This window comes from Nothobranchius furzeri, chromosome 9 (assembly GCF_043380555.1).
Source record: "Nothobranchius furzeri strain GRZ-AD chromosome 9, NfurGRZ-RIMD1, whole genome shotgun sequence".
Classification (NCBI taxonomy): domain Eukaryota; kingdom Metazoa; phylum Chordata; class Actinopteri; order Cyprinodontiformes; family Nothobranchiidae; genus Nothobranchius; species Nothobranchius furzeri.
Window position 1 is genome coordinate 25548448 of NC_091749.1, and position 19344 is coordinate 25567791.

The window sequence follows — 19344 nt, forward strand, 5'->3', positions numbered from 1 at the left end:
TAGAACTTTGGTAAATGTTTCCTGAAAGTGGTGAATAATTGCTGCCATATGACAAGAGCTGTAAAACACATTGTTACCCTCTAGTGAGACAGCTAAAACACAAGACAGAGCAGAAGCACACATGGAGGAAACAGTACATACCAATCTCTGAACATCCACTATATGTCCTTCTTTGAGTCCAAATGTCGATGATGAGCAAAAAAGACCCTCTGCTGATTTAGGACAAGGTCCTGGCATCTGTAGGCTGGAAATGGGAGGTGGTAAAGGCTTGTACAAGTTCTACTGCGATCGGAGGGAGGGAACAACTACCTCACTTATCACAAATTCCAAAATGAGTGGACAGGGGTAGTCATCTACTTGTGTTGAGGCAGAAACAATTCTGATGTTCAGAGATGGTTCACCACAGCACATGCTCTACAATAATACCTGCTGATTTGCATTCATCTTCTGTTTTTAATTCAACTCTACTGGAATGAGGTTGATATTCTGAGACTTTGAGTTTGATGACGGTGAAATCTTTACTTCTATCCCTAACCCTACTGAAAAATGTGAACAGGAAAGAATGGTTCGAGTGTAACAGCTGAGAAAATAAGTTAGTTGTGATTTGGGAAGAGACACAAACAAGGGCGTACTTATTTATTCTACTTTGGCGAGGAAGGTCTTTGACACAGAGACAAGCCTACTTCTCTTGAAATGCAAAATATTTCCCAATAAAACTATCAACAAATTCTGACTCTACCTTAACAAAAATACAGCAAATAAGACACAAGAACACTTTACAGGAACACTCAAATATCCACGCAGCGATCTAAAGCTGGTTGCTTTACATCTTTAGCTCAGAGAATTATCTTGAGGAACAAATCACCAAAACTAAAAAAATTACCAAAATATTAGAAATCATGATACAGCGCAAACTGTTTAAAACACTGTCACAAACACAGAAGCTAAACTGAATGTGTTTTCTTCAGAGGAATAATTTTGAAGCTCATTCAGTAGAAACTGCTTGGAGATGACAGAACTGAGAAACACTGATCTAAGATCACTTTACAAACATTTAGTCATTAATTGTATGACTTCAACAACTCAGAGTAGCAGAAAAAACAATCTTTTATAGAATCACATTTTTACAATATTGTGCAACATGTTCAAAAATAGTCCACATCTTCACTTCCTTATGCACGACTGAAATCAAGGGGGAGTAAGCGGCTGTGGTTCTGCAGTAATAAAAAACAGAGTTGTCCACATTGACCACAGAGAAGGGTGGAGGAGAACAACTCCATCAGTAGTATGGTTCACCAGCTCTGCGGACTGGACTGGAATGCTCCTCAGAACGGGGAGAGGCTCGGCACTTTGATGTTGATGTCTCCAATGTTGATGTTCCGAGGAATTTCTGGCAGATTCATGTTCTTCACAGCTGAGACAGCACGAGCTGGGGCTGCTGAAAGACCTCCCTGCCCAAGAGAAGAAAGAAAACACCTTTAGAGAAAGTGTGTGTGTGTGTGTGTGTGTGTGTGTGTGTGTGTGTGTGTGTGTGTGTGTGTGTGTGTGTGTGTGTGTGTGTGAAGTACAAAACGGTTGTAAAAGACAGCTGTAATTATTTTGTACCAACTATCCACAGATACTGAGACTTATTGAACACCCCTAATGCGCCCTGACTCAGGAGTACCTCAAGGGTGTGTGCTCAGTCCTGCTCTCTACATCTGCTATTCCAATAACTGCACCCACTCACCCCAAAAATACAATCTTCTAGTTTGTGGATGACACGACTGTTAGCTCATCTTAAATGGAAACAAGATTCCTACAGAGAGGAAGTTTAACAGGATGACGTAGAGAATAAAACCATCCTTAAATACCTATCCTGCACACGTTGTAAAACAGGATGAAGGCATGTCAGTCAGGACAAAGGGGACAATGAAGTATAGCAGATGATCGCTAGGGCTGCACCTATCAAATATTTTAATAATTCCCTGTCTATACATTTATTAGTGATGTTCTCTTTGAAGCCCAAGCTTTGGCACATGTAAAAAAAAAACACTTAACAGTGCTTCAGAAGCACTGCGTTGATGCTTGAGTCTGTAACGTCCAGCAATGGTGTTTTAGGTACAGTTTGACCTTTCAACATCTATTTAACATCTGGCCAAGAAAGGAGACACAACACTGCATGTGTTCCCTTTAAATGAGCTGACTTCATACCAGCTGGAACTCAGAGCCTGAGGTCTGAAAGATAACAATAACTTTCTTTCCCAAGGTCCCATCTGCCTCCACAGAAGGAACACTCCAGTGAATCAGTTGCTAAATTCAAGAATGATTTCCTAAATCAATATGAACTTCTTGCATGACTTATAATCTAGATCAGTGGTTCCCAAACTTATTAAGCCGCGCACCCCCTTCTATGTCCAGACCATGTCAACCCCCCCCCCCCCCGGCCCCCACATCAGGGCATGGCTCTCTCTATATATATATATACATATCAGATGTCAAGCTAAACAGGCAGGGTTAAAAAAAAATTCCCCATCACTTTCATTTTTTAAATAGTAATTAATAAACATTCGATACCATTATAATTTCCTTTGATTTCATTCTAAATAAATATTTAGAGTGCCCAGGTAGCACATAAACAATGCAATTTAACGGTTTTCTTAAAGTAGGAACGTTTAACCTGTGCGGCCAGAGCGCTCTCCTTCCTTCTGCTCTGCATAAACCTGAGCTTATCACCTAATTGTGTGTAATCAAATGTCAATAGGGGACAAGATATAGCCATGATGTTCACTTTTACCTCAGACCGACTTATTGCTGTTTTATGGTGTGGCTGAATCTGTGATCCGCTGCCACGCGGACTGGAACAACAAATGCTGCAGTAACAGGACTTGTGGTCAGGTTCATGAGGAGTCACTGGCTGTAGCGGACCCGACTCATCCCAGAAGCTAATATCTTAATTTGACCTTGAATGAAAAATAACCTCTTAAAAGTTTTTATCACGGTGGAGGCAGCATTCATTTCTGCCTTCAGTCTGACAGCGCGCCGGAGTTAAAGCAGCGTGCGCGCTTATTGAATCTGTGCGGGTGTGTGTGTGTGCGCACGTGCACGGCACAGCCGCTCAAGTCACCGCGTCTCGTTATTTGGCGCCATTTAAACCAATGTTGTAAAATTACTTCTGCCCAGCCCAGACGTGCTCACTTGTGCACCCGTGAGCCGTGGTTCCGCTGGAACGCGTCTGACCTCTGACAGAGGCACTCTGAACTTCAGATCTTCAGCGCGCTGTTAATAGCCTGAATGGGAATCATTTCTTGTTATTTAGTTACATCCACAATGTTCTGTGTGTGAGGTTTACAATGTCAGAACACCTGCATGAGACAGGTGTTAATTACAATCTGCCAGAATGACTCGCCACCTTCAGATTTCTCCAACACCGTTAAAAATGATCAAATACGAACATATCGGCGTGCGCAGGCCAGAGTGCTGAAGCTCAGCGCATTGTTATTATGAAGCTAGGGCACATGCGGAGGACACACACACACACACACACCCGCAAAAATATACTTGTTTTCAATTACATTTATTGGGCCCACTTACTTTTTCTTTGGCCCACCCACAAATGAGTTCCTACGCTAATGGTGACATATGACAGACTTCTCTGAGCTCCGCAGCCATTACATTTTTCACCGCGCGCACCCCCTAGCGGCAGCTCTAGCACCCTCAGGGGTGCGCGCACCAGACTTTGGGAATCCCTGATCTAGATAATCATTAAATAAACATTTGTTTATTACTACTTATACTAATTATAGTATAATGAAATGCTTCATTAATCTGTGCTCAATAATTGAAGGGAAATGAGTGTTATGTTATGTCTACTAACCCCGGGTTTCCACGGGAGCCGTCAGCAGCACGTTACTGCAGCAGCACGTCTTGCTCGCGTAAACTGCTGCTTGGCCCTTCCCACGAGACGCGAAGCAGCAGGGGAGCAGCTGTCACCGACCGAGCACGAAGTCACTCGAGTGACTTCGTCAGTAAACACAACAACAAGCAGGAGAAAATTGCAACACGGTTTGTGTTTTATGTTCTGTCCGTTTTATAATCGCCAATACGGACCTGAAAAACAAAGGAGACCGCTAGCTAGGTGATAACTTCTCACGGGACCGCACAGTTAGTAACCTTTTTTAAAAGTAAAGCAACCGGAAGGCAGTACGTTCTTTATTCTGAAAATCTCAGGAGCTTCTCTCCATTTCCGCGTCCGATTTCCTGTCTTTCCTTCCCAAAAATGTCGAAATTGACCCGTTTCAGAGGGGTCGCGCGTAGAAAATAGAACCAGCGTGTAAAGGCCGCGACATGCTGCTCCTGAGACGCGGCCGACTCGTGCTGCTGACGGCTGCCGACGGCTTCAGTGGAAAAGGTTCTGTTGACCACAGCAGTTCCTATCAGCAGCTATAACGTGCTGCTGACGGCTCCCGTGGAAAGCCGGGGTAAGACTGCCACGTGTTCAACATGTTTAGACAACAGGTCCTCACATCTGCACTCACACATAACAAGTACGGCTAAGTTAAACCCTGACACACATAGTATTAACCCAGTCAGAACATCCTGTATCAAGAAGGCATGTTTCTGAGTTATCTTGGTAACATCTCTCAAACCTGTCAGCCTTTGGCTGTGCAAATCATAACATCAAAACCTTAAAACTGGATCATCCTGAGTGATTCGAGTTCTAGAGAATAGCTTCAGGCCGGCTACCTGTAGTAAACCTCTTTAATAGGGTTGGGCATCGAGAATCGATTGGAACCGGTTCCAACTGTTCATTTTTCCCGGAATCACTCAACGTTTTTTATTTCGATTCCTAGTGTGCCGACAAAAGAGGAATCCGCGGCCGATCTCCGTGAAAAATAAATGATCTGCAAATTGTGATCAAGGCTTTTCAGAGCTGATCACACCAGCTGTCTGTGTGCAGCACCGAGCCCCCCCCCCCCCCCCCCTTTCATCAAGTAGGACCTGTGGTTAGCTGACTCATGTAAAACGTGTCACGTCTTGAAAGAATCGGAATCGGGAATCGATAGGAACCGGAATCGAAACGAGGAATTGGAATCGGAATCGTTCAAAATCAAACTATGCCCAACCCTACTAACCATCAAAGATTTTGACACGTCGTCAAAACCTTTTTGCACCTGTTGATGAGCAAACAGTTCCTGCAGAAACAAAGCTGATATTGTTAGACTCCTTAAGAGTCCGCCAGACACACGGTTCCATCCAGCTGTTGTGAACCGAGACATCTCTGGACTGAAGAGTCGGTACCACGGTATTCTACAGCCCTCCGGTGCCAGAGGTCAGCCGACCCCTGCGACTTTCGGATCCACCAGGAGGGTCTCTCAACTCCCAAATCATAAAGCATTAACTGCATTAACAGGCTCCTCTCCTGTAGAACCACTGTTCCTCAGAAAACAATGTCATCAATTTGCTGCAAGGCCGTGGTGGCATCAGGGAGTCTTAGGCCATTTATAAGTGACCATGGCGGTAATGTGGCGCAATCGTGTACTTTTTCTAAAAGATACGGCGATGGCGGTACACAGGGGGTATGAGGGCCGTCCCTGCGCCGCAACCTGGAATGTGCTGCAGCGCTCCAGTTTACCATCTCAGCTGATTTAGTTTCAAAAGCAAAACTTAAGGTCTGGGTTTACTTTTATTTTTAGCTGCTGGCCAGAGCTCGACATTAACTCCCTACGTCATCATGACACGTCCCACTGTTGCGCCAAGGCGCAATTGCCGTTTGAGGCAATTACTGCAATATTACTACCAAGCGATGTGAAGCGATGCTGCAAAATTTGCGCAACAACATGCGGGCATGGCACGTTTATAAGACAGACCTTTGTGGTAATATTTTGCCGATTTGCCGGTATGGTGCGTCTTGTAAAAGGGCTTAAGTGAATAAATTAGGGCTGTAGCGAAGCCTCGATGACGTTGACGGCTCGATTCTAAAAATTTGTCGACGTCAGATCCGGTAGTCGACGCACCACACCCACTTGTCGCATCCCCAGTTTGTAAATAGAGGTGGAATCTGCCTATTTTTCCTCTAGTTCACCCTCTTCTCCGCCTTCACTAACATCTCTGCCAAATACCGAAGACCCGGAACAATATCCGTCCGCTATTAGATTCCTTTCCTGTTTTGCCCGCCTTCGTCTCCCGGCAACGGACAACAACTTCTGGGGTCAGATGAGCTGCTTCGTCTCTACCGCAGATGTAGAAAATCACCGGGAGCGTTTCTCCCTTCATAAAGGAGCTTCTTTCAGACATTAGGAGAGGTGTTTTCGTGGTAGCAGTCTCCCCTCCGTGCTGGCCTGTTTGCTGGGTTTTTGGTTTATTTAAACTTGGTAACTTGAACTTAACGTTGGTAAAGCTACTGTAAGCATTTTCGCTAACAGCTTCTTGCGTTTGGATAAGCTGTTACGTTTTGGTTTAGAGTTCATCTTTTTTGTGGTGTAGATCTCCCTTTTATTACATTTAGAGTGTTGAGGTTTTCAGTTTAGTTTAAAATATCACCTTGAGTTTGGTTTAACCACCCAGTTTAGAGTTTGGACCTTTGGAGATTCTTATTTTGGTCCAGAACCCAGTAATCTTTGCCCAGTGGGACATCCCTACTTATTTGTACTTTTGTTTTAATTCCCCACAGGCAGAATTAGTTTTATTATTCCCAACCTGTGGATGGAAAGATTTATGCATTTTTGTTGTTGTAAATAAACCTGATAATCATTTTAACTTTTAAATCCCGTGTTATTGTCCCTTCCTTTTTGCACACGAGCCAAACTCCCCGGGAAGGGTTGTAACATCACTCGCCTCACGCTCATAAGTGACCAAAACAAAGCAGCATGGAGACACTCCGTCTCCAACCACCTCTCAGGCAGCAGCCTGCACTCCCAAGTTATGCACGTCACCAGAACATAACCAACCGCAACACAATAAAAGCAGTGTTATACAAAATGGAAGGCCTGTAGTGTTTATTCTCTTACAGTACCAATTAATTTTTTAGAGGAATTTATTTGAGATTTTTTGGTTTTTATTAACTGTGCAATAGAAAAATAATCATTAGATTAATTGTCTAACTAGTCATGAGAACAGTCGACTATTCGATAAAATAATCCTCAGAATAATCGTTTTAAAAATAATCGTTTACCCCAAGCCCCCACAATGTGGCTCAGAAAGTGGTTTCAACCCGGAAGTACCAAAAACTGCAGTTCCACCCTCATCCGCTGGGGGCTGGTGTCAGAAGCGAGCAAATCCTCATTGACTCCCATGTTAAAAATACCAATTTCACAGCAGAAATAAACATGTTTACAGCCTGGTACCAAAACATTGTTTTTGTTTAAATTATCTAGTTTACACTCATGACAACTCTGAGGGGGTTTCTCAATCTTCTGTTTAAGTGTAATAAAAGCCTAAAATTCTGTATAATTAATGAGCATCCGACCCACGTGACCGCCGCCTCCGTGGAAAGGCCTCAGTAGAGCCTCGGTCTGGCTTGGATACTGCTCCGGGATTTTGAGTCTCTGTTTGTGTATTCTTTTTTGGATATTTTTTGCGCAGTTGTTGGACAAAATGACTTGCTGTGGCATTAATTGCACTAATAGAGCGTCCAAGGAGTCCCCACTTCATTTTTTTCGGTAAGTAAAATTATATTTATGTATTTTAGGTCACTGCCGAGCTGAGTTTAGATTTTAACATGTACTGTTTAACCATGAAATTTAAATGTAATAGGGTAAACCCAGTGCATTTAACATAATGCTGCACTTTAGAAAATGGGTTGAAATATAACATGTTGGTGGAGCTGGGTTCCGACTATAGGCTTGTGGAGCTCTCGGGAGACCTCTGTTTTCCACCCGTTCTCACCTCCGCGCAGCTCGGCGCATCTCTGTCTGATCGCGGCTTCTGTATGCTGCGCGGGCTGATGGCTGGGTCTCCCGGCAGCTCGGCTCATCTCTGTCTGATCGCGGCTTCTGTGCGCTGCGCGGGCTGACGGCTTGTGGAGCTCTGGGATGGAAACCTTTCCACCCGGTTCTCCCCAGCGGGAGCTCTGCGCATCTCAGATCGCAGCGGCGCTTGTCTGCTGTGTGGCTGCCGGCTTGTGGAGGTCTCAGAGACCTCTGTGTTCCACCCGGTTTTACCCAGCGATCAGCCCGGCGTATCTGACTCAGAAGCTCTGTTGTTGTGCACAGTTAACTCCGGTTGGAGCTAGGTTTCTACCTCCGTTAGCTTAGCTCCCACCTCCGCATTAGCTTTGGGTTAGCTTGTAGCTAGTTTGACCGGGTGTCGTCAGTTGATCCCAGCCTTACAGCCCCACCTCTCTTCCCTTTTATGGAATTGTTTGGGCTTGACAGAACCTGTGACACAGTCAAAATGGCGGTGGTGGCCACCTCCCATTTTAGTACAAAAACTTATTATTGGAGGCTATGGAAACCCATTGTCCATATATGTATGTCGATGGTTTACCCCCAGCCCTAGAATAAATTAATGTTGAAATGCACCAGCAAGAAAGAGAGGATGTTCTGCTGTGTGGGATCACTTTGAGCTGTCAGCAAACGGATTTGCAGTCGCCTTTTTTCATTTATTCATTCAGCAAATTGACTGCATTGTTTTGTAAAAACGCTGAAAGAAGTGTGTGTGTGTGTGTGTGTGTGTGTGTGTGTGTGTGTGTGTGTGTGTGTGTGTGTGTGTGTGTGTGTGTCCACCTCGCTCTATGGAGGGACACTGTATGACCCCCCCACACCCCCCACCCAATGGACAACAAAGGGACACGACAGTGCCATTCCCTGTGCTCTGAGCGCCCCACCCGGCCCCACACCTATTCTCACCCATGGAACAATGCAAAAGTTGACAGCCCTGAAGCATACAAGTCGGTTAATATACATTGTTTACTTCATTTCTTGTAAACATACTAAGAAACAGAAAGGACCAACCAAGTGATGAGTGTGAGGACAATTTATTTCATCATTTGGTAAGCAGATTGTTTCAAATTGTTGTTCATTATAAAGGCCACTAGATGTCATCCAAGAGGACTGTGTTAGAAAGCTCTGAGTAAACGAATGAACCGTTTTTTGATAAAAGTGCTTCAGAAAGCTTCATTTGGTCATCACAAACGTTTATTTTTCTTTTCACATAGATTTGACAGACAGGATGTAACTACAAAGATTACAGTTTAATGTGACATCATAGAGACTGGATGACAGAAAATTCACTAATTTAAAATATTTCTAGTCACTTGACTCAGTTTCTATCTTTAAAGCTGATTTGGTGTACTTGGAACGATGGTGGCAGAGGAGTTAAGCTCCCGTCTCACAACCGGAGGGTTGTGGGATCCAGTCCCACCCAGTATGATCCAGTCACTGTGTCCTCGGGCAAGACACTTTGCCCTACTTGCCTGCTAGGGGTGGTCAGAAAGACTGGTGGCGCCAGTGCTTGATAGCGTTGCTATTGTCAGTGTGCCCCAGGGCAGCTGTGGCTACATTGTAGCTGACTACCAGTGTGTGAATGTATGCATACATGAGTGAATGACTATGGGATGTGAAGCTTTGGCTCTTTTAGCCATCAGGCTCCTCTCCTGTGGAACCAGCTCCCAGCTTTAGTCCGTGAGGCAGACACCTTGTCTACTTTTAAAACTAGGCTTAAAACATTTTTATTTGACAGGGCCTATGGTTAAACTCTGATGTTAGCCTAGATCTGGACAAGTGGGGGAGTAGAGGGAGGTGGAGTGTAAAGTCAGTAAAGACGGCTCTCCTTTGCCCTGACTCCAACATGCCACCATCTAAAAGGCTAGGTTATCCAGAGTTATCTCTGTAGTTATGCTGCTATAGGCTTAGACTGCTGGAGGATACACTGACCACTTTCCACACTCTACTACTTTCTTCTACAATCTGCTCTTTAACTGTATTATTTCCTGCTATTTCAGCTGTTAACTTTATTTTTTCTCTAAGTGTTTTTCTCCCCAGAAGAAGCTACAATGATGATCTGCTGAGCTGTGGTGGCTTCATGGAGGGCACCATCGACTTGAACACTGTTGCTAATCACTTAAACATTCTCCTTCTCCTGATAACATTTTACTTTGATTTGACATTTATCCACTAGGATAAATACAATAAAGTTTATCTCTCACCAAATAGAATATTTACTAAGAAATCAAAATGTAACCATAGAAACATTACTTGGTATATATGTTGTTGGTGTCGATGTGTGCAAGTGTGTGTGGGCTGGTGTTGATGTATGCGTGTGTCTGCTTTGTCTTCTCGATCCCCAGTGAGTCGTGGTGGATCCTCTGGAGGTTTCTTCCTGTTAAACGGGAGTTTTCCTCTCCACTATCGCTAAATGCTTGCTTAGTATGAGGATTGCTGTAAATTGATGCAATTTGCTGGGTTCCTTATATAGGAAACTTTTTACTGATTGGCTTAATGAACTGACCTGTATTGGATTGTTTACCATGAAGCGCCTTGAGATGACTTGTCGTGATTTGCAACTAGAGTGAGAGAGATTAATAGTTGCTACACACTGGTGTGGTGTGGTGAAAATTGTCCTCCGCATTTGACCCATCCCCAGGGGCGGCGTTAGGCCCGGCTACTTGGGCTGAAGCCCCGGATCTTTCATGATAAGCCCCGGATCTAAATCGCGGAAGTAACATGCAGTACCAAAGTCACACAGAGAGGGCGCAGCTGGCAGTAGTTTGTAAAGTCCCATTTAGTCGTCACACACACAGGTGTGTGGTGAAATTTATTCTCCGATTTTGACCCATCCCCTGAGTTGCAGACACGCCGCGCTCGGGAACTATTTGGTGGTTTAACCCCCCAATCCAACCCCAATCCAATGCTGAGTGTCAAGCAGGGAGGTATTGGGTCCCATTTTTCTCAAAATCTTTGGTATGACCCGACCAGGAGTCGAACCCCTGATCTCCCGATCTCAGGGCAGACACTCTACCACTAGGCTACTTAGTCAGTATACAGTTTACCTGAGACTGAAGAGAAGCCCTTCAGCAGCTGGCTTCTGCAGTCTCTGTCTGAAACGCATGAGTGAAGATGGATATAAGGACGTTTTTTTAGACCAAAAGTACAACGACAGAACCCCAGCTCTGATGAGACTGGTGTTGACTCAGGTTTGTGAGTCTTATTTGAAAATATTTGTTGTGCTGCTGGTTTGCCTAAAGTTAGCTTACTATCAGGTAAAGTTGTTGGAGAAAGAAAGGGAATATTCACTATCATCTCACACTAAACACTAACAGGAACAATACTCTGCCCTGAATATGCTTAATATGTAGCTTCAGATTAAACATTATGTGGTACAAGACAAATATATATGATGTTGACTAGTGCGTGTCACGTGTGTGCGCGCATGCGTGTGTGTGCGCGCGCGCGTGTGTGCGCGCGCGTGTGTGTTAAGCCCCGGATCTTCTTCAGTCCTAAATCCGCCCCTGCCCATCCCCATGGGGAGCGGTGAGCTGCAGCTGTTGCTGCACTTGGGAACGATTTGATGTTTAAACCCCATTCCAACCCCTTAAAGCTGAGTGTCAAGCAAGGAAGCACTGGGTCCCATTTTTATAAAATCTTTGGTATGACCCGACCGGGATTTGAATCTCTCAGTCCCAGGACGGACACTCTACCACTAGGCCACTGAACTGGTTTAGTTAGGCCAAAGCCTAATACTCGCACTGTGTCCTGCGGTCTTCAGCAAAGTGCACTTGGAGAAGGATGGCAGTATGGCTTTGAGTGCGTGGTACACAAGTGTGCAAATAATTGTCAAATTGAGACAGTGAGCACTGCATAATCAGAGCATCAACTAATCATCTTGAGCCTTTTCTCTTGCAGCAATGGATTGTGGGTAATACCCTTTGCCCAAATCTGCATCGATGCAAAACTCTGAGCTGATGTAGCTACAAGCTAACTGAAGCCAACACAGTTTGGTGGGCCCTTTTATCCAGAAAAATGCGGCTGAGCAACTCTGCTACCCTCTGCCTTCCAGGCTGTAACATTTTTAACACGAGACCGGGGTTGAGGCCTTCCCTGGAGCAAGCAGGGGGGCACGCCAATAGCACTAGCACTGACAGCTCATGTACTACCTGTGAATCAAAGACACTACCCCAATAAATCAGTTCCCAGCTTTAATTACATCTAAACTGTCAGTTGTTTTTACATTTATTGGAAAAATGCACATGTAACCACTCAAAGTGGCTGTAAAACGTTTTATTGGTGCTTTTTTTAATGGTAAATGCTTGTATGATTGTTCTTTTGTCTTGGTATGTGTGACTGTGTGTTCAGAGTTTTATGCTCTGCAGAACAGGAACCTGCTGAAAGAGTTTTAACCGAGTCAGGTCTGCTTGTTTTCATTTTTCCTGTTTAATACATTAAAAATCAAATCAAACCTATGAGATACAATAAACTGCACCTACCTCAAGAGTTGTCATGACAACAAACTAGATCTATTAAACCTAAAATGTTGTTGTACCGGGCTGTAAACATGTTTATTCCTGCTGTAAAGTTGGCACAGCTCCTGTCTGGAGCCAGTCCCTAGTGGATGGTGCGTCATTTTAACACCGGCTTCACTTTCAGCAGCAGGAGATTGTTTCTTGGTTCAGACCAAATAAATATGTCCTGCACAGACTTCCAGTTCTTTACCATGTTCTAGAGCAAGTCCCATTCTCTGTCCCTTTCCCAAGCAAGCTAACATTATAAATGTGTCTATAGTTGCATTCACATAGCCTCTCTTCAAAAGATACCGTTATTTATGTCCTCTTCTTACCTTTTACTGGTCACAAACGCTATAGTGCACAACAATGTCACCATATTTTCTATCGGAAGCACTAAAGTAGCTGTAAACTAGGAAAATAATCTAATGCAATATAAAAGGAAGTGACTGATCCATGGGTTTACTGTCAAATACGGATTCGCCCTTACAATGCTTACAAGCTTATTAGGACCTCTGAACACCACCTTTATTGTCATCATAATCAGAGCTACATCTCTTCATCACACTCAGGAAAGCTGCCTCTGCTTGTAGGACAGAGCAATGTTCTCTGTGGACCAGCAGAAGGGAACACTAGAGGCCTGCTGGAGGTTCACAGAAGCTGGGACAGGAGCTGAAAAGGGAATTGAAGAACCAGCTAAAGGTTGATTTAACTCTGTGACAACAGGGCTGCTGGAGCTCAGGGCAGCAGAAGAAAACCTCAGAGCAGATTCTGAGCTGTACTAAACTCACCACACTTATGAAGGAAATGTTTTACAGGGTTTCCCCCAGAAAATGAGTTAAACCTAGCGGATTCGCGCGGGAAGGGGGGGAGCGCTCCGTCTCGCAGCACTCCTTCGTGAGAGCGGGGGTGGGGTGGTTGCACACGTTCTGCTGTGGTTTCTCACCAGTATCAGCTGATGGAGGGCTCTAGTTTTGTTGCGCTGTTCATGTCAGTGGACACGGTAGGGTCGGGGAGGGGGCGTGGCGTGGCGCTTAGCCTGGTGGGTGCCCAAGCAAAGCCTGGCAGGCCGCCAGGCTTATAAAGCGCTGGGGGAAACCCTGCCTTTTATATGTTACAGATTCTGCTGCATTTTTCAGTATTTATTACTAAATCTGAAGGAATTTTGAGGGAAAGGCAAACATCTCCATAAGCTGTTGTGAAGTTTTAACACTTCCATTCTTAATGTCCTGACTGATTATTTCTTTCTTTAAACACTGTTCAGTAGTTCAATGACCTTTAGAGTAATGGAGTAAAACTTCCAGCTGCATCTTAATGTGACAGGCAACCCCCACCCCCCACAAACCCGTGTGTTCTGCTTTGATACGAGTCTTCATAAAACTGACAAGCTGTACTTTATAGCTGAAACCTGTGAAAAGCCAAACACGTAAATAAGAGGGAAGCTCTTTGATGAAGACAGAAATGGTCTGACCTCTGACTTTTCCAGCCGGTTCTGAACCTCCACTTGCGCTATAATTTCATTCATGTTGGTCTCCAGCACCATGCCCCCCATTACCACCTCCTGCAAGATATAGTGGACCTGTGCAGAGAGAAAAGCACAGCAAGTCTGAGTTAAAGGTTCAATTCATGGTCACTCACAGATCAGTTTCCCTCTAATCTCCAGATTACACAATTCCTCAAATTAATCCAGGAACAGTCTCCAACTGCCTCCTCAGTTTGAGAAATTAGACCTTTGTTTTTATGTAAATAAACAAGCAAACAGGTCTGAGAAGAGGGCGGGGGTTGGGAATGTCTGGGGCATATTTACATTTACCCTCCTACTCCACATGACCCGGTTCCTGCAGGGAAAACTCCATCAAGATGGTCTGATCAGCTTTCCACGTTGCTCTAAAACATCCCTTCACACAGAGAAAACGCAAGTAAAAGCAGTAGAATAACTTTGACACTATAAAGCTAGTCGATACGAGTGGGTTTCACTTCTCAAAATAAATGTTAATGAAGGATGGATGTATTGGGAGAAAAAAAAAAGTTTGATTCAAAAAATAAAATTCATCTTTTGCTCTGCTGTCCTCATCCATCCCTGTCCTGTTTGATTTGAGAAATATTTACCATGTTTAATAAATGTATTCAAGTGAAATAACTGCTGATGTTTAGAGATCTAAATGAAAATGCGGGCACTGCTACATCAGACAGAGCCCGTGGCTGTTTTAGCCAATGGTAGACCTTCTGAGGAAACAATAAAGCGTGGCTAGAACGACCTGCATAGTTACATATTTAGTACGTTGTAATGATTCCACCTTGTTCTGCCATGCCTGTCGTGTTTGTTTTTTCCTTTCTGCCAGTCCTCCTGTTAATCAGCTTCACCCAGTTCAGTTGAGCCCTGCCTGATTGCCTCCCTGCTTCACCTGTGCGCTGCTCCTTTTAAGCAAAGCTCAGGCTCTGTCTCCCTGCCAGATTATCAACAGCCTTGTGGCAGTAGAGACTCCAGCGATATTTTCAACCAAGCCTTTTGACCACGTCCTCTGTCCACGGACTCTGCCTGCCTTGCCACTCACGGATTCTTCGCCCATCTGGTCATCTTGGCTCTGAACTTTGAGTACTGATCCCTGCTCAACCCCCTGATAAGTATTGCTGACTTCTGCCTGTTTGTGTATGACCTTGCCTGTACCTCACTCTGACATTGGATTTTTGGATACTAGAACTTCTGTGGGCTGTACTAATTATCTGTGTCGTTTTGAGGAGAGGAGTTGAATCCACAGACCGAAGAGGAGCTCCCATAGCTGGCAACGAGACAGTCCCGCCCCCTCTCCCTGTCATTGCAGCACATACTGCTCCATCTCCAGTTTTCCTATCAGCAGATTCTTCAGCGATTCCCTGATTCTCCCACATTAAAAAATTTAATATAAAAACACCTTCTTTAACGTTTTACTGTTGTGCTCTGGCTGAATTTCTGGGTTTTCAGGTTATACCCATTAGAGTAGTAAGTAAACTTTATTTATATAGCAGCACTTATCAGACATAGAATCACAAAGTGCTTCACATAGATCAAAACAAATTAAAACAAAGTCATGAAATCAGAATTTTCAAAACAGAAAAAGATTATCAGAAAAAAATAATGAAACATGATTACAAATTTAATTAATTTGAGTTAATAAGAAAATAAAAGATTTAGATAAAAGCAGCTTAAAGTGTCCAGACTGTCAATGCTACGTAAGGATAAAGGAAGATCATTCCAAAGTCGGGAGGAGCTTGACCATGAAGAGCATTGAAAGTTATAATCAAGTTTCTAAAATGAACTCTAAAACGGGGAACCAGTGCAAAGACATTAGAAGAGGAGTGATTAGAATAAGAGTGATGTGTTCTCTTCTGTTTGCTCCAGTTACGAGCCTCGCTGCAGAATTCTGGACCAACTGAAGGTGGTCAAGTGCTTTTTGGTTAAAACGTGAAAAGTGTGTTACAGTAATCTAGACGGGAGGAGATAAAGGCATGGATAACCATTTCAAGTTCACGTTTTTACACCAACCTTTGCAGTTTGGAGATATTTCTTAAGTGATAAAAACAGTTTCGGACCAATGTTTTTGAGAAATGTTTAAGAAACATTGATTGGTCAAAAACACCCAAATTCCTTAAGTTTGTCTTGAAGGCAGAGTATAAATGACCAAGTTTTAGACTAATCGGGGAACCATGCTCTCAGAGGCAATGATCAGACATTCAGTCTTTTGTGTGGCAAAGTCAATAAGGTTAGATCTAGCATCTCTCCTTCAGCCTTATCGCTGCCTCTCCCGACTCCAACCAGGACCATCATCCTAGATAGCTTTGCTCCTGTTTCTTTGCCTGAGTTAACCAAACTAGTTAACTCTATGAAGACCTCTGCATGCCCCCTCGACATCTTACCCTCATCTTTGTTTAAAAGTGCTTTTCAGTCCATCGGTCCCAGCGTGCTCTCTATAATTAAAGCTTCTCTGGTCTCTGGTCAGGTCCCTGCTTACTTTAAAAATGCTGTAATCCACCCGCTTCTTAAAAAACCGAGTCTCGACCCCTCTCTCCATAGCAGCTTCAGACCAATCTCTAAACTTCCGTTCATCTCCAAGATCTTGGAAAAGGTAGTGGCTAAACAACTCACAGCTGCTCTTGATGAACATAACATCTATGATAGCTTCCAGTCAGGTTTTCGTAGAGCTCATTCTACTGAAACAGCTCTTCTTAGGGTCTCTAATGACCTTCTGACTCACAGTGATGCAGGGGACTGTTCTGTTCTGGTCCTGCTGGACCAGACTGCAGCCTTTGACACTGTTGACCATCACCTGCTACTGGAGAGGCTAAGAGACTGGGTAGGCCTATCAGGAACTGCTCTGGAGTGCTCCTTTTCTGTGGCCGTCTCCAACTTTAGGTCCTCCACCTCCTCTCTTACCCATGGTGTCCCACAAGGTTCAGTGCTGGGGCCTCTGCTCTTCCTCCTCTATCTGCTTCCTCTTCAGCACATCCTGAGCTCCTTCAAAGGAATCTCCTACCATCTTTATGCAGATGACATCCAGCTGTACATCTCCTTTAAGCCCCATGAGATGTCTAAGCTGCAGCTGTTTCACACCTGCTTAGACTCTATCAAAACCTGGATGGCTGGGAGCTTTCTACAACTGAATGAAGATAAGACTGAGATTCTCATCTGTGTCCCAGACAAGCTGGTTCCCAAAGTCAGAGACTCTCTTGGTCAGCTTGCTTCTCACACCAAACCTTCTGTCAGGAATCTTGGTGTGACCTTTGACCCAGCTCTCACCCTGGATTCTCATATCAGTTCTCTTGTTCGCTCTTCCTTCTTCCATCTCAGGAACATTGCTCTGAACTTGAGACAGTTATCCACACCTTCATCTCCTCACTCTTAAGACTACTGTAACTCTCTTTTCACGTGTCTGAGCAGAACCTCCCTGAACCGTCTACAGGTGGTTCAGAATGCCTGTGCTCGGATTCTGACCAAGTCCTCCAAATACACCCACATCACCCCGCTTCTCCTCCAGCTTCACTGGCTGCCAGTCAACTTCAGGGTTCATTTCAAGACCCTGGTTCTGGTCTATAGGGCCTTACATGGACAAGCACCATCATACATTGGTGATCTTCTTAGTCCCTACACCCCCAGCAGGTCCCTGAGGTCCAGTGATCAAAGCCTACTGGTTGTGCAGCACCAGGCTAAAGACCAAAGGTGACAGATCATTTGCTGCTGTGGCCCCCAGACTCTGGAACTCTCTCCCCCTGAGCCTGAGATCAGTGGACTCAGTGATCTCCTTTAAAAAGCAGCTGAAGACTCACTTTTTCAAGCTAGCTCTTGTATGACCTTCTTCACCACTCTCTCTTTATTCTGCTCTCCCCACCTATTCCACCTTCCTCAGGATCCACTGATTTCCCTCTTTCCTGTTCACTTTCTCTCTTTCTTAACATTTTTTAAATCACAATTGTCTATTTTTGCTCATTTAAAATATATTTTAAAACATTTTCTAAATGCTTTTTTATATTTTTACATTTTTTGTTTTTGTGAAGCGCCTTGTGATTTTTATCTTGAGAGGCGCTATAGAAATTATACTTTCTTCTTCTTCTTCTTCTTCAGAGTTTAACTGAAATAAGTTATCTTCTAGCGAGCTGGTGATAGCGGATAGACACTAGTAATTCAGACAGTTTATAGAACTCAGAATCCTTAAAGGAGCAGTACAGCTGAATATCATCTGCATATAGGTGATAAGAGTCATTATGAAAAGAATCAAGTATCTGTCCAAGAGGGTGTGTGTACAGCAGAAACAACAGTGGACCCAAAACAGAGCCTTGGGGTACCCCACAAAACAGATCAGTACAATCTGACATGATTTGGTTTATAGAGACACTGTAACTTCTGTTAGAAAGGTACGATCTAAACCAGTCTAGAACAGTTCCAGAGATCCCCACCGAGTCACTAAGTCTGTTAATTAAGGTGCCGTGATCAACAGTGTCAAAAGCTGCAGAAAGATCAAATAATACTAACACTGTGAATTCCCTGTTGTCTGCAGCCATCATGATGTCACTGGAAACTTTAAGCAAAGCTGTTTCTGTTGAATGCTTTTTACGAAAACCAGACTGGAATTTATTAAAACTGTTGTGTAGTTCCAGAAAAGTAATCAGCTGATCTGCCACAACCTTTTATTTTAGAGATAAAGGGTAATTTAGAAATGGGTCTGTAATTTTTAGGCTGAGATGAGTCCAAACTTGTTTTTTTAAGGATAGGTTCAACAACTGCATGTTTGAAAACAGATGGTACACAGCCAGATTGTAGAGATAAATTAATAAAATCTACAATGCATGGGCCAATTTGGTCAAACATCCTGATTAACAAGGTAGTAAGAATGAAATCAGCAGGGCATGAGGTTGGTTTCATGTGTTTCTAAATGAAGCAAATGTCCTGGAAATCTACAGGTGTAAAGACAGACCATGAGTACGTTTACATGCAGCCAATATCCGGGTTATGATCGGGTTAAGGTCGGTATTCGGGTTTCTGAGTTGATCAGAATAACCCGTTTACAAGCATAAATAGAAAGAGTTACCTCTAACTTGCATAACCCGACTTAAATGCGGACGTTGGGGTAGCGTCAGGATGTATGGACTACGTCCAGATGCAATATGCGTCATTTCCGGTTCTTCTTGTTCCAGTATCCGTGAAAACAACATGTTTCCCAGTTCGTAAGGGATAGCGACCGCGTTTCTTTGCGCTTTAGTTTCTTCGTCACTTCAAAAGTGTGGTGCTGTGCCGCGACTCGCCATTTTGCTCCCAACTTGTTGTTTACTTCCGGGTTTCTGGCGCATACAAGACGTCTCGCTACTCAAAAGACCAAGATTCCTTGCGAACAGAGCACGCGCAGAACACGCGCTTTGATGGGGATATCCCGATATGCGTTTACACGACCAAGCAT

The 19344-nt window shown here is 44.0% G+C and overlaps 2 protein-coding genes across 3 annotated transcripts in view; both read right to left on the bottom strand.

Moving 5' to 3' along the window:
- LOC107374274 (aminopeptidase Ey) overlaps window positions 1-405 on the bottom strand; it is a 48347-nt gene extending 47942 nt beyond the window's left edge. For both annotated transcript variants that reach the window (XR_008559434.2, XM_054732581.2), the window contains exon 1: window positions 142-405. The gene's annotated coding sequence lies outside the window, so the exon portion shown is untranslated. The remainder of the gene's footprint in view (window positions 1-141) is intronic.
- Window positions 406-621: 216 nt separating this feature from the next.
- Window positions 622-19344, bottom strand: part of ap3s2 (adaptor related protein complex 3 subunit sigma 2) — a 28811-nt gene continuing 10088 nt past the window's right edge. The window contains exons 5-6 of the mRNA XM_054732584.2: window positions 13890-13997; window positions 622-1451 (exon numbers count right to left, since the gene is read on the bottom strand). Of these exons, the coding sequence (XP_054588559.1) occupies window positions 1326-1451; window positions 13890-13997 (234 nt within the window). The 3' untranslated portion in view covers window positions 622-1325. The remainder of the gene's footprint in view (window positions 1452-13889; window positions 13998-19344) is intronic.